The sequence below is a fragment of the Aphelocoma coerulescens genome, chromosome 8 (assembly GCF_041296385.1).
Source record: "Aphelocoma coerulescens isolate FSJ_1873_10779 chromosome 8, UR_Acoe_1.0, whole genome shotgun sequence".
In the NCBI taxonomy this organism is placed as follows: Eukaryota; Metazoa; Chordata; class Aves; order Passeriformes; family Corvidae; genus Aphelocoma; species Aphelocoma coerulescens.
This window is the reverse complement of record NC_091022.1, coordinates 23,505,148-23,520,175: the sequence shown is the minus strand read 5'-3', so window position 1 is coordinate 23,520,175 and position 15,028 is coordinate 23,505,148. Positions and strand designations below refer to the sequence as shown.

At 41.2% G+C, this 15,028-nt stretch overlaps 1 protein-coding gene across 1 annotated transcript in view; it reads left to right on the top strand.

Annotated features, from left to right (window-relative positions):
- The window catches only part of EIF2B3 (eukaryotic translation initiation factor 2B subunit gamma), a 98,823-nt gene that overhangs the window by 41,409 nt on the left and 42,386 nt on the right, over positions 1–15,028 (top strand). The window contains exon 5 of the mRNA XM_069023252.1: positions 8,707–8,796. Coding sequence (XP_068879353.1) covers positions 8,707–8,796 — 90 coding nt within the window. The remainder of the gene's footprint in view (positions 1–8,706; positions 8,797–15,028) is intronic.

The window sequence follows — 15,028 nt, the reverse complement described above, 5'->3', positions numbered from 1 at the left end:
CTGAAAAGATGAGCGATGTCTGTCAGTGGCTTCAGTCTGACTTCAGTTCTTCTTTGGCTTTTAATTCTGCTGTCACTCTGCAAAAAGAATGTTACACTTGCTAATTTTAAGACATTCTTTTAATGAACTTCTTGTTTGATACTGTCAAATAATAGTTGATAAATAGTACAGGTTCTTTTAAACTAGGAAAGAGTGTAAGTATATCTGTATTTCTTGTGTGATCTTCCTATCACCTGGGGTATTTTTCTACTGCAGAACTGGGCTATACTCTAAAGTTGGTGATACCCCAAGCTCTGATGGCTCTCACTGTCCTGAAATCTCATGACTCAAGGTTGATGCTGCCTTAAATCCAAGCTAGCCTTCTATGAGGATGTATCTGAATACACAGGCTGAGTCATGACTTCAGTGTAACCAAGCCAGGAAACCCCTCTGTTTTCCTGTAGGGAAGCAGGATTCATGAAGTCTGAGTGCTGATTCCTTAGCAGAATTTCCTCTAACGTATTTTTCTTTTGTGTACCCTTTCAGCACTGCCGAGATGTGGAGCAGCCTGTATCCTGGCAGTCACAGCCAGGCTCCCTCCACAGTGGCAGCAGAGCCAAATTCTGTGCCCACTTTAATTTCTGAGATAAAGCTGTTCTCATTACGTAATTAGATATTTGACACTTGCAATTGTTGGGATCTTGTCAGTGTGAAGAGTGGTTACTGTGTCAAGTGCTAAAGTGTCCAGGTTCCAGTGGAATTGAGATGTGAGTAGATACAGCAGTAAAAGTTTATTGTGAATCAAAACTGAGGCAGAAGCAGTAGTTGCCAGGGGAAAATGGAAAAAACCCACAGGTCAAAGCATCAGCTAAGGAAGCTACAGACCCTCAAGGAGCAGGAACAAAGTATAATTCACTTACAGTAAATGAGGGCAATGAGCATTGCCAGGTTTATGGCAGAAGAGCTAGATTTACATGGGCTGGATTTGAGTAGATTTTGGTAATTTAAACCATAACACTTAGATTTTTCCCATCTTTGGACTCAAAGTTCATGTCTTCTTGCTTTCTAGACTGTAAGTTTTGGTGGGAGCCAGATGCTGCTTTGTCTGACAAGTAGTCTTTTCTTTCTTCTCCTCTTCTTCCTTCTAACCCTAATGACCTGCTATCAGGCTCTTGTCAGGTTGTTCTTCAGTCTGGTGAAATTTAACTGTTTTGAATGCAGATATCTTCTACAGAAGAACTCACAAACGTGCACCTTCCATCCCGAAGAGCCCATTCACTTGTCAGGCAAAGATCCTAGCAAAGGGAAGTGAGTGATCAGCTATGGCCTGTGCATGGTGACAGGTTTAAAGAGAGATTTTTAATTTTAATAAACGGGTGGTGCAGAAGTAGGTGATTCTCATGAGGTACCTGGACAGCAATTCACAATGGGAAACCCAAGGATATGTGTGACAGCTTCAATTGTTCTGTTCCTGGGCTCTGTGAAATACAAGGGAAACATTTATGGTTATTTCAACTTTGGAGGGGTTTTTTTGCTTATGCTTTTACTTGCAATTTAAGGTTGGAGGAGGAAGAATTTCTTTTTGCCTATGTATTTTTAGTAGCCGAAAGGTATGTGCCCTTACCTTAAATTCTCAGATTTTGCAGATCATATATTCTAAGTAGGACCCACCTCACCTGGAAGGTGCAGAAGGTCTTTAGAGCCTTGTCAAGCAAAGCTCACGCTGCCAAGTACAGTTTTGTTTGTTGTTGAGTCCAGGCCAGTGGCATGACGAAATTGTGTCAGCCTTGCTGTGTTTAAGCTATATATTGCTAGTGACCTGCAGCTTTTACCTACTACTCAGTTTCACTGTTTCCCATGCATTTACTGTAATTATTTGATTTAAAAAAATATATCGTATGTCTACTGCGTAGCCCTTTGGGAACTGATGTAGGAGGGATCAGCAGGAGCTGCTGTTCTTCAGTAGCCTCTATACAATCCTCCAGCTTCTGTTGTTTTCTTGAAACTTGTTCCTCTGATGTGTTGTCATCCTTTCAGCCCTGGTGATTTTAAGGAACAATTATTTACTAAGGTGAATTTCCATGAAGTAGGAAGGAAAATGAGCTGAAAATTGGAAATGATTAGGGTTGCCAGGTGCAGACTTTTAGTTCTTTCTCCTTCTTCAGCAAAGAAAGCATTTCCCAAAGCTCAATTAAATCTCTTAAATCACAGTTTAGCCCAGCATAAGAAAAATAAGCTCAAACACCAGATCTGAACTAAGTGACTAAGCCATGTCCCGTTGTGTTGGAATTGAATTGGTTATAGCACACAATAATCTACTTTATTGTCATCCTGGCCTTAACTGTAGCATAAGATGATTACACTGAATGTGTATAATAATAAGGCTTACACTTTGTATATAGCCCTTTAAATATTTTGGCAGACCATAGAAAGAACCTTTACGTGCAAGGCTTGATTAATCCTTTTCCTCTGTGTATAGAACAAGTAGCTGCCAGAGCTCAAGGGTAAAACCTATTAATAATGTCTCTGGCAGTCCCCGCCCTCCTTCACAGTGTATTCTCTTCTGTTCACACCAAACTCCAGGCTTATTATCATTTTGGTCTCTCTCTTTTGCTTTCCCAGTTTCTACATAGTAATCAGGGTATTCTAGCAGAACAGTATCTAGTATAAAAGTGTCTAGTATAAAATATTTGCATGAACTCTGTTTTTCCAGTGACAGGGAAAGAGAAAAGGAGTGGTAGCCTTGTGGGCAGCCTGGCCCCTGTGTTATTTCCTACAGCTGTTCACACTCAGTATGATAGAGAAGACCCTTAGAACCAAGTTTAGGGAAGTGCTCTCACAGGCAGCTGTGTCTGGTGTGCTCCCAGGGGGATGCACGTGCAGCCAGCGACGTGGCTATGCACTCCCTGGGGAGCACTCCTTGGACTTGGGGTGGGTGAGGAATTACTGTTGTTCTCCTTTTCATATGGGGAAGCTGAAACAGGATAAAGAAAAACATTTTTTATAGGTTCATGTGATGAGATGGCTGCAGAGCCATTGGCACCCTTGCTCTTCAGCATCGAAGTCAAAAGAGATGTTAACGTTAAAACACAGTGTTCTTGCCAAGAAAATGACTCTTTCTACAGGGAGGTCACACTGGCTTATTGTAAACCATTACTGACCTTGAGCAAATATTAATCCTGAGTTCTGACTGCTAACCTATACTCTTTATATTAAAGAAAATTATTTAATCTTTGGCTTTCAATGAAAGTTAGTTCCTTTACCAAAAAGTTTTCAGCATGTTTTTGTCAGAAGTAGGTTCAGAGTTTGTATTATAGTCTCATGGGTATATTAATAACGTAGTACAACAAAGAAAAATGGCATGTGGTGAAGGTTTTAAGTGAAAAATATTTATTATTCAGAAGGCTTTCGAGCAACTTAGGTCACTAGATCAATAAAACATTTTCATTTGGAAAGTACTTCCCATTCCTGGTGCAGTGTCTCGCTTAGCAGCAGCAGCTGTGAGAATGCATGGTGGGTAGTTGTTACCAGAGCTGTAGTGGCCTGTCCTCCCTTGCCAGATCCTCAAGGGACTAAAGCACATCGTGCCCTCCTGTCTTTTTAAATAAGGTTGTTACAAAACTGGAGGGAGGGGGGAACAGTGAGGGGGTGCCCCTGGGCAGGGAAACGGAGGTCAGGGTCGTGCAGGGCTCGAGGCACGTGTTGGGAGACACCTCATAGTAGTCTGTGCTGTCTTGAACTCTTGGGGTCCCATTGCTGAGGTGTTCCTCAGCCAGAACTGAAGGAGTTCCACCCAAGAAGCAGCATCCACCGATTCCCCTCTGCACACCCTCCTCTGCAGCGGCGATCGAGGGGCGCGGGGGGGCCCGGCCGGCGCCGCCACCGCGGCTCTGCAGCCCAGAGGTGGCAGCATTTCACCGGTGGGCAAAGGAGCCCCGGCATACAGTGGGGACATTCATTTGGCTAAGTGCTTTGGGATCTTTTTGGCCAAAAGCACTGTGTAAAAAATTTAAAAAAAATTAAGGTCATAAGGTGTCTGGGATTTTTGAAGAGCCAGTGTAACAGTGGTCTTTTATTATTAGTGAGTTTACAGCCAAGAGCTGTCCCGTAAATGAGCAATGCGATTTAGGGATTATTTTTTTTTCCTTTAAAAGCAGGAATGCTTGAGACATTAAAGGTGGTCTGGCAGCTTTTGCTGTGAGACTTCTCTTCATGTTGATCTGTACACTGGCTTTGTATCAACACGAGAGCACCACGTTCTTGCAGACAGGCAGGGGTCAGCACTGTGTTTGAACTGGACCACGCACTGCTTCATGCGAGAGCACGGTTTGTGGTGTGGGGGATAGGAAGAATGTGATAGAGTGTTTGGCTATATGGACTGTGAGCTACATGCCGTTAGTTAAAAAAGATGCAAGTGTGGAATGCGTAGTTTGCACTTAGCATGTTGTTATTTATTTACTTTGGAAGAACGGGGAGGAAGATGAACTAATACCCCATCAGCCCACGATGGATGTAATTCAGGTATCAGTTTAGGAGCCAGGTTAATTGCAAGTATGATTAGATTTTTATTGTGTCATTGCTTGGATTAGTGTTAGAGTACGGACAGCCTCAGGTCCTTGAACTTATTTAAAGACCTTCATATTTTCCATCAACAGCTGTATGAAGTTAAAGGGAAAGAGGCCATGGGATTTCTCTTTCTCAGCTAGTTTATTTGTGAGGTGGTGAGGTTAATGTGGCAATATCCCATGCTTAGTAGAGAGGCTTTTTGGCTTTAAGCATTGTGTGTGCTCCCTTCAGATTTATGATTTTGACCCCAGCCTGGCATTATCACACTGTCAGTGGGAGTATGGAGCTGGTTGGAACCTCCAGCTCTTGGTGGTAATCTCTCTTAATTAGTTTACAGTTGAAACAATTGTCCGACTTTTTGCCTTTAAACAAGGGAAGTTTGCTCTATCAGTGGTTGATTTCCCTGAGGGAGGAAATCCTGAGGAGGGTTATCAGGGAAAGAAAAGCTCTGGGCTCCACTTTCAAAGCAATGCCATGTATGAGGCATGCATCAATCCTGTTAGTACTGCTTATTATTTCACAATGGCGTGTCAGGAATTACAGGCACAGACCTTTCTAAGGACTCTTGCAGACCTTTATGCTCTCTCATCCTGAGTCAGGATTTTGTGGAATTATGTGCTAATAAAAGCTAATTTTACACATTAAATTACATTCTTTGAAATTGCTCTTTTAATTGCTGATCTTTCCCTGACTTCTCCACAGATCTCTCCTAGCCTTCTCATTGTCGACTTTCTGCCAGGGAGCCCTCCGTGCCTCATCATTAGGACTAAAATCTGCCATCAGTTAACACACAGAGCTTGTAACTGGGAGCAGCCCCCTCCCTTGCACGGGAGCACAGACAGTAACAGACACTATAGTGGCAGCACCAAAGGGAGTTTTACCATGTATTTTAATGACTTGTGCTTGATTACATTTGCTAGATTGAACCGAAGTTCATTTAGTAATTGGTATGATTCTTACAGGGTACACATTTGACATTCCTCCCTCATTAAAGAGCTCCAACAATGGCTGTTGCAACTTTCATCTCAAGGGTGACCCTCTCAGATACATATCCAGTCTTTTTCTTTTGATAAACCACCCAACCCGGCTTTCATTAACACTTAACCATCTGCAGCCAGCCCCTCCTAGTACCTTCTCCCTTGCTTTGATGATATAATTAAAAGCCTTCTGTATTATCTCCCCCAGAGCAATAAGTCTAGGTGCATCAGCTTCTGCATTGTTTGTTATTTGATTCTCTCTGTATCAGCTGTTCCTTGGGACAGGCTCATTTTTCATATGCTGTAAAGATTAGTTGATGGAGTGGGAGATCAGAGGCATGAGACTGGAGTGTGGCTCTCGATATTAGTAACCAGATGCTCATTTGAAATGGTGATGGGGTTTGCTGTTATCTGTTAGATTATTTGGTTCCTTTGCTTTTACCTGAAGATAAACTGGTTTAAGTACTAGTCAATGAAAATTAACATCATCTTTAGTGGCTTGTTATGATAGAGTACTCTTATCAGTCTGGTTTAGTGTGGCTATTCTCTCCGTGAGTCTGGTTTACAGAAATCACAGCTTTGTTTATGCATGTGCCCAAACTTGCCTGTTTGACCTTTGAAGCTGTGATTATAATATTAATCTATGGGACTATTCTGTTGCAAATCACTTAGGTGGTCTGTATTTCAGAGGATTTCATTGTGGGACCTCCCTCTTGTCCAGCATGATGTTCCATTATTGTTAGTATATTTTACATTGAAAGCTAACTCAGACTGGTGTTTCAGTACATCTTGTTGTCTGGCTGGGTTTTGTGGGGTTTTTTTTTGTGTGGGATGGAGGAGCTGAGATAGCACTGTGTTTCTATTTGTCCACTTGCACTGATTTTGTATAACTTAATAGCAAAGTTGCTTAGCTACAGAAAAACTTGGTACAATGCTTGCATGCGGATACAAACTTCAGCCCACAAATCCTCAGTGTCCTGTGGTGTAGCTAAATAGAGTTATTCCAGTTTGCAGGTGGGGAGACTGCATGTGTCAGAGCCACACAGACACTGGCGACAGAACCAGCATTTACTGAGGAGTTCCTGTTTTACACCCTTGCTTGATGCCTAGCCGCTGCAGCCTTCCCCTGTCTGGTGTTTAACAGGGTATATGAAAGATCTTGAATAGGAAGAGAAAAAACTGGCATTCTGGCACTAAAGAAATTTTGTCTTGTTCGTCATCTTCAAGTTAAGAATTAGATTTTTTTCCTCCCATTTTTGCCTCTCCTTCCCATGTTGCATCCATTTCTGTATTTTTACATGTCTGTTGCCTTGTTCCATTGTTTGTTAGTTTTCCCAGTAAACTATTATATTTGTTACATAAATACAAAGGAACCTTTCTCAGGGAAGATAGGAAATTTCTCCCTCTCATACATACACAAAATGTGGAAACTGTTCTCAGGATGCAAAGCAGGAGGGAATCTGGTGACTTCCAACTGCAAGATCTCATTAAAATTAGTGGATTCCCTATCCTCTTTGCATAAGGAACATTGCTATTTGGGCTGCCTTCCACAGCAACATCTGGGCCACTGATAACATCAGTACTGGAGCATTTCTAGGTGAGCTCATGTTTAGTTATTGAAGTAATCTACTGAAAGTGCATATATCATTTTCTAGTACCACATACTTCACTGCAAAGTGTTGTACTACTATTATAGGAGCTTTCCTTTGCAAATGGGACTTAAAGGATTTTGTTATAGTCAAAAATATGCATAGCTTGAATGGCATGCTTGAGAAATGCCACATAAGTCATGAAATGCTAAGACTTAAATACTTTAGTAGTTCAAGGTATTAATTGAGAAATGGACTGAAAAATGGCTTACTAGAACACCTGATGTTCTTGGTAGCTTTGGTGTTACTAAGTATTTGTTGTGATAGTATTGGTTTACTATTTATATATATATATGCATGCCCAATTTGTGAGTGATCCTTCTGCTGAGCTAACTACATAATAAAAGTGATCATGATCACAAACATCTGACTTTAGCATGTTCTGGAATAAGCAAACTAAGTTGGATAGAGTACACTGATAAAATATGTTCATTCAAACTTAATTATGAAATCCTGACATCAAAGGAAGAAAAATGAATACAGAGACAATTTCAGGTATGGAGTGAAATTTCTCTCCTTAATAGCCTCTGACTGTGAGTGCAGTTATGGATGTCTTGAACAGCTCAGCATAGTCCCTGCCTGTTGCTGTGTTTTGTCTTTTTAATCTGCAGGCTAAATACTCTTGTGGCTGTTCTGTTCTGAGAACTAGTGGCAAGTGTTCAGACAGCCAGAATGCTCTCAAATGAGGCCACAGATTTGTGGAAGGGAAAGTAATACTGGCCTAAAATATCTAGCTGGTTTGAGACAGGTTCCAAAAAGGATTTCCATTATCCAAGAACAGAGAAAACATAAAGAGAAGCAATAGAAGCAGTCAATGAGTCTTCATGATTTAAAGTTTGTTCTTAAAATTTTGAAGCTACCAGAGATTCCTGAGGTTCTGAAATATTAACCTGCCACTGCTCTGAAAGCAGACTTCCCTGTTTGCCATTGTTTGTCTTAGGATGAGTGGGAGTTTTACTGATCTTTCCCACCTTACTGGGCTGGATAGCCAAATGCTTTGTAATTGAGCTGTGGCAATCATTTGTAATGTGTAGTGTAGGAAAGATGAGCAGACCCCATCTCCTTCCCCTCTTCCCCTCCAGGAAGTGTTGGAGAAAATACAGTAGTGTTGTTGTGTTTGCTAGCAGAACATGCCCAGCCTTGCATATATATTAAGGCAGGCACTTAGCCAGAAGCTTTGAATTATTGTACCCTGACATTACCCACTGTAACTTCTAGCACTCTGGGCCCATTACTTTGGCTTCCTGCCCAGTAATGTGCAATTTCCACTTACATGAGAAGATGTAGCAGGAGTAATGACTCCTTGGAAGAGGTGTTTTCTTTTGCAGCAAATCAGCCCAGGGCCAGCAGGTGTAAGTTTATAGACACAGCCCTATAATGGCACCCTGAGCTCTTCTCTTCTGGCAATCCAACAGTAGATGGAAAGGAACAGACCTTTGCACACTTGTCACTATCCCCTGACCTCATTGCAAAGACAAGCTCTTGTAAACAGCCATGCAAAAGCTCCATGATTTCCCTTTTTTATTCTTTTCCAGGCACCCCAGAATGCACATCAGAACAGGGCTGATGGATGCCCATCTCTACTGTCTGAAGAAATATGTGGTAGACTTCCTGGTAGAAAACAGGTAAGAAACCAAGCAACACACAAGGTAGTAGCAGGTGATTGCACTGACATATGATTTACACCAGAGCTTTTAAAGGAAGATTTTCTTTTCATTAAATTAGCCAGCATAAAATAGAAATATAAAAGAATCCAGTTTTCAGAATATTTTAACTATACTAAAAGGAATGCCAAGCATTAGTCTGAGTTTCTTATTAGGTTCTTTTCGAAAAAACAAAACAAAACCCAAAAAACTAACAAACCAGCATAAGTGAAAACTAACATTTTTGTCTCTTTTATGCATGCCTTCTTTTTCTAATGTATCTGTCCTTTTTGGCTGCTTATTTTACCAGGGCTTCCCCATTGTTAGGCTTGTGAATATATTTCTGACCTTGGATTTCCCCCACCACAGTCTGTTTTGGTCTTTGCAATCACCTTCTCTCTGCCCCTACACATCCACCACCACTGCAGGTGGGCTATCTCTGTAGCATCCTATGTTTTTAGCTTGTGATATTGCTCTGTCAAAACTCTGAGACCACCCACTGAGACTAAGAAAAACATCCATTTATGGAAGTGGAGAAGGATCTTAGCTATAATATTTCATGAAACAGACAGAAAAACCCAACCCTGTTTGTCTTTAAAAAACAAACAAATGAACACTCCCCCTCACAGTAACTAGTTCAGTTTTGGAAGGATGTCCTGTTCCTAGACTTTTTATAGCCCTCTCATGTCCATTACATATACTGAATGCTCACTGAGTTCTCAAGAGCTTTTCTCCCCTTTTAAGTAAGATAAAAGATACAAGGGCTAAGTGTTGTGTTCATAGTACATTTTCTTAGCAGATAAACTGACATGTGAAAAAACATTGAGGCTGGGAGATTTATGTTAGTCTTGACCATATACAAATCTGGTGATACAGCTGGATACATGCTTCAAGGAGCTCTTCCAGAATAAGGGTCTGTGAGTGAGTTAAAATTAAGTGGAAAATCTGTGTTAACCCCCAGGGCAATTTCTTACCATGCATAAGAATAAGGCTTATCTGATACTTTGACTAGTACATGGGGGCATTGTACAAGTTATTTTAGTTCCCACTTGTGTACAGAAACATATGTGAAAGGTGAGAAAGCTTCAGGAGCAGCAGATGCTTTAAACCTGGAATAAACCATTTATTCAGTGTATTTCAGAAAGTTGGTGAGGGTTTGGAATTCTTGTGCTTCCTGTGGTAGCATGAAGCAGTGTTTACACCTTTCTTTTGTCACAATACAGCACATACAACTATGTACATGAAATCCTAGCACGTAGTTTTGCTGGGATTAGACATTTCTGGAATATTAGACATTTCACACATTCAGTTATTTTTCTCTGGTACTTCATTTGGTTTTGAATTTAAATCTGTGGGACAAGGATGGTCTTTGTCAGATACGTCACCAGAGAAGCCTCTGAGTTTAAACAGCAGTTACTTCAGATTTCAAGGCTTTATGCTATTTCAGTGGAAACTGGTGAGATCTTTGTCAGTCAGGATTTTACCTTGTATTAACCAAAGCCAGTAGAGTGAAATTCTGCCCTCAGATCCCCATAAAACAAGTCTACTGACTTTTTGCAAATATGACCAACTGGGGTTTTTTTGTTGTTTTCTGTAGTGAGGTCATTCTCTGTCTTCACTATTTTTTGAAGCTGTGCTGCTTTTCTGTGACACTTCCATGACAAATAGATCATTACAGCAGCTAGGCAAAGTTTCTTAAGACCTGATAGCAACATCTGGCCTGCTAATGGTAGGTAGCTGCTTCATTCTCTTTTTTACACAAATGCTGCTTATTCAGTCAATTGAGAGAGTCAGTTGCAAGTAATGTGCTTAACTGGCAAATCTGGGGAATGGGACTTTTGCCATGAGGAATAACTTCAGCTTTCAGACTTCTGGCACTGGTGGGCATTTGCAGCTTGTTTTTCTTCTCTGAGGAAGGGGAGGACAGTGCATACCCAAAGATCTTTCCATGTTTGGCAGCAGTATGCAAGACTTTTGAAAGACTCTGGGGATTTTTTTTTTTGCCTCAAAAGTACTGACATCTACATAATTGTTTGGGTTTAAGGATTCTTCTTAATACTTCAGTTTTTAGTCCAGAGAGAACCTACAGTAAGATTTTGCCTCTGCAATTCTGCACCAGGACTGGAGAAGCTCAGATGCCTTGTTTAAGTTGTGCGTGTTTAAAACTAACAGCAGGGACTGAAGTGAACAGTGAAGCTCTTGTACGGTGCCAGGAAGTACTGACACAGTGTACTTCCTCAATATTACAATATTTACATTGTGTTAATATTTTAACAGCGGGGTTTGATGGCAGGCAGAACACCTTTTTTCATTGTTTGTAGCTCAGTGAAGCATTTACATTTTTTCAAATGTTTTTTTGACATACAAAAGTTGAAAAGATGTTACCCAGCAGTAAAAAATTCAGATGCTACAACTGGCTTTTGTAGAGGAAAATTATGATTACTCCCAGGTTGCAGCATTACATGAAAACTAATATGGTTATGTATATGGGACCTGTTTCTTCTTCAGTGACTCCCAGCTTAGCTGCAAAGATGTGGCAAGAATAAGCTCTGCCTGGGTGAATCTAGTTTGCTTATAGCTGTATCTGTAAGGGTAGATTGCATTCAGATTAATATATATGGTGTAGGTAAAGTACAAAGTCACAGGCAACTAATATGAAAACAGGGAAAAGAGAACATGAAAAGGCTAAACCTTGGTTCTGTCTAAGTATATAAATCTTGCTTTAGGATTTGGAACAACTTTGTTGTGTAGCAGCTTTGGAAAAAGGCTGAATATTCAGCTCCAAGATGAAGTCATGATACCAAAGGTTTTTTTCATCAGCTTTATCACTGCCTTGCTTTGTGGTACTAGACAGATCCTTTGATTTTTCTATGCACTTGTTTCCTCTTCTGGGTGGGATTGTTTGGAAAATAATCAGTATTTGTTTGGCAGCAGTGAGATTCTATGATGAGGGATGTTAGGAAAGGTCAAAATACTGTTTGGTAGCCTGTAACTCAGTTTGTAGTCCTTTAGTACATTTTTATGAACTATTTTTAAAGGCCTGAATTTATGATTATCCTGCCTGAAGTTTTATTGCACTATAGCAAATCAAATTCTTGAGTTTTAAAAGGCAGAACTTGCTAGTGCCTTTGAATAAAAGTCAGAGGAAATATTCTGTTTATTAGAACCCCCTCAAATATGTATGTCCAGACAAAAATAAAAAATACCATGCCCCTAATGTAATTTAAACCTGGGGAATTTATTTTTCAGGAATGAAACTGCTTTTTCTTTCCTCTCCTAGCAGGAAAAAATGAATTTTGGCAGTTAAATCTCCATCTATCATTCATCCACTAGTTCAGCACTGGATCCTAGTGAAATCAAGTGTGCAAGGGTTCTACCCTGTCCAAATCTACCAAGCTCAAACACTTATGGTTCCATCCTGGCTTGGGGAACAGCTGAAGAAATTCTTGCCCATAGCGGTTTCTTTCCGACAGCTGGAATTTGTTCCTTCTCTTCTTTCCACACTTCTGCTTCACCAGGCTAGGTTGATTAAAAAGTGCTCTTTAATCAGCTGCACTACACTGGCAGCCTCTGCACAGGGGTGCCAGTACGAGATTGGGAGCTCTGCCCTCGGATACCCAACACTGGTGACTTCTGTCACTGGTCTGTCCACATGAGATTCACAAGAGGTCACAGCCCATACCCTGCTACCAACTGGATTTATCCTGTCTGAACAGGAACTGTGACCTCAGTGTGAAGCAGCCCTTGTTTGGGCTGAATTTTCTGCTGGTGGTACCTGATCCTGGGGTTTATTTCAGCAGAGGCCTTTGGTTCTTCACCAGGTTCCTTTCTTCATCAGTGAAATTAGAGTTGCTGAGGTTGGTCTTGGTAGAGATTGTGGAGTTGTGTCACAACCTCCGCACAGGAGGGAAATCAGTTAAAAATACGAGCTCCTTGTATTTAGGTGAGAGCTTTCCTTTCCTCAGCATTTCCTCTTTCAGAGCAAAGCCAGCCTGGGGATCTCTTAGGTGCCGTGCTTTGTGGCGTGGGAAGGCAGGCAAGCACAGGCTGTGCGTGCTGCTGGAGCTGCTCTGCCAGCACAGGGCAGGGACAGTTGAAGGTGAACACCTGCACCACATGATGAACTGCACAATATTGCTTTTCTTAAAGCGATCATTCCATGAGCTGAGCCAGCAGTGAGACAGAAGCAGAGGCTGTAGCTGGCTGGGGGCACGGCTCCACCCCACAGCTGGCGGGCCTCACACCCCTGGGGCCCTGGGGTGGCAGCCAGCACAGTAGCCAGTCCCTTTTTTGGCACTCTCCTGAGTGCTAGGTTGGAATCCTGCCTTGCTGCTGCATTCAGAGCAGATGGAAGAAGAGAGTCCTTATTCCTTTTCCCCTATGAAGTTCATGTGTAGCAGAGGGCAGGATGTGGGCCTGTGCCGTGTGAGCCCCGTGTGTTGCACAGACATGTGCTGGTATTTCTTTGCTGTGTGCTGACAGTTGGCTTGCTAACAATCCCAGCAAAGCTGCTACCAGGAGAAATGTGATCAAAGGGAAGTTGCATGGTAGCTTGTGTTCTTTTTTTCCTGAGAATCTCTGAAGCTTTGGCTTGGTGAAGTAAGATACCTAATTTAAGGGAAGGCAGAGGGGAGATAAATACAGAGCAACCCCTTTCCTTGTAAAGTTTTAATATGAAAAATTCAAACTTGCTTTGGAAATTTAAATCTTGAAGATCTGTCTCTCTGTATATCCTGTGAATATGCTTAAGAACATACATAATAAGCATTTATAATATACGTATGCATGAATGGCATTGTGCCCAAAGTCAGTTGTGCAGGTACAGATGACAACATTTATTGTATTTGTAAGAATTCTACCATGCTTGCAGCTGAAACCTGTAGGCATACGGAGACTGCTGTTTTCACCCCTCATCAAGGTAGACCAGAAAGTCCAAAGCCAGAGCAAGGCTGCCTAAAGGAAAGCAGTATGTGGTCCTAATCAGTAAGGTCTCCAAAATAACTTTTCTCCAATTTCACCAGTGCAGAGCTTGTCAGCAATATACTAACCAAACCTTAGCTACAGGCTGAGCATTCAAAAAGTCACATTTAAAAATACTAACTTTGTAAATTGTAGCACTTGCCAGTTAATAAGTGCTGCAGCTGAGACTCCCTGTGCAACTTTTTACTTTTGTATTTCCCACATATTAAGGTACGGCCTCAGTTATGTGACTTTGTACCTCCTTTTGGGTTTTTTTCCCCTCTGTGACCATTGCTTCATTTATTACCTGAGATGTTTACTGAAGGAGATACTGTTCAGTGTTGTGCATAACTTCTGTAGTTCAGGTGAAGGCCACCAGCCTCATTCCCTGTTTAAACCTTGTTCTGAAAACAAGGTAAATACTTTCCTTTTGGAAATGTAAAGGTAAATACATTCCTCTTGGCGCTCATCACTGATACTGTAATGCCCATTAACTGTCTTTTCAGCACCTCTACTAGTGAAGCAGTGGTTTTTCCCCTTCTGAAAGTGGGAAACCAGGGTACACAAGAGCTCAGGTTTCAAGCATCTTTGTCTTAAGTATGCCATTTTTCAATTCTTAATGTTTTACAGAGAGCTCATAATGTTGAAAAAGTCTTTTCCATTGATGATAGCTGTTGCAGGGTGATAATCAATGGCAACCTGCAGAAATTAGATTTATGTTCTGCATTCACCAGCATCCATAAAACCCTCTGACAGAAGGGAATTACCAAAAAAACAAAAAATTTAAAAATCAGTTCTTCAGGCATCATTCATTTGCCTTACATCTTAGCAGTTCTTTTCTCCTCTTGCTGCTCTCTGCCTTGTATGTTTAACACACATGTTCTAACAAATGAGGCAGTCATTCTTCTGCCTCATTACACAACAGTGATTCATCCCCAGGGCATAGTCCGTCTTTGCATTGGGTGAAGAAGAGATTGACACTGGGAGAGGAAAAGTAGTCCTGTTCTTAAGGGTTGTATCATAATGCCCAAACTGTTACCATGATATTCTTTAAGTGTGTGTGTATATATATTTATGTATGTGACACTTCTAGAATTAATTAGTGAGTCTGCTGTGACTCTTGCTAATGGAGTAGCTGTTATCAACATAGATTTATCACCTTTCAAGTCAGCCACCAGAAGGATATGGGATGCTCTAAACTTCAAAGAATATCCACCTCAGCATTTATAACCTTGGAGCATCCTCTGTTTCTCTG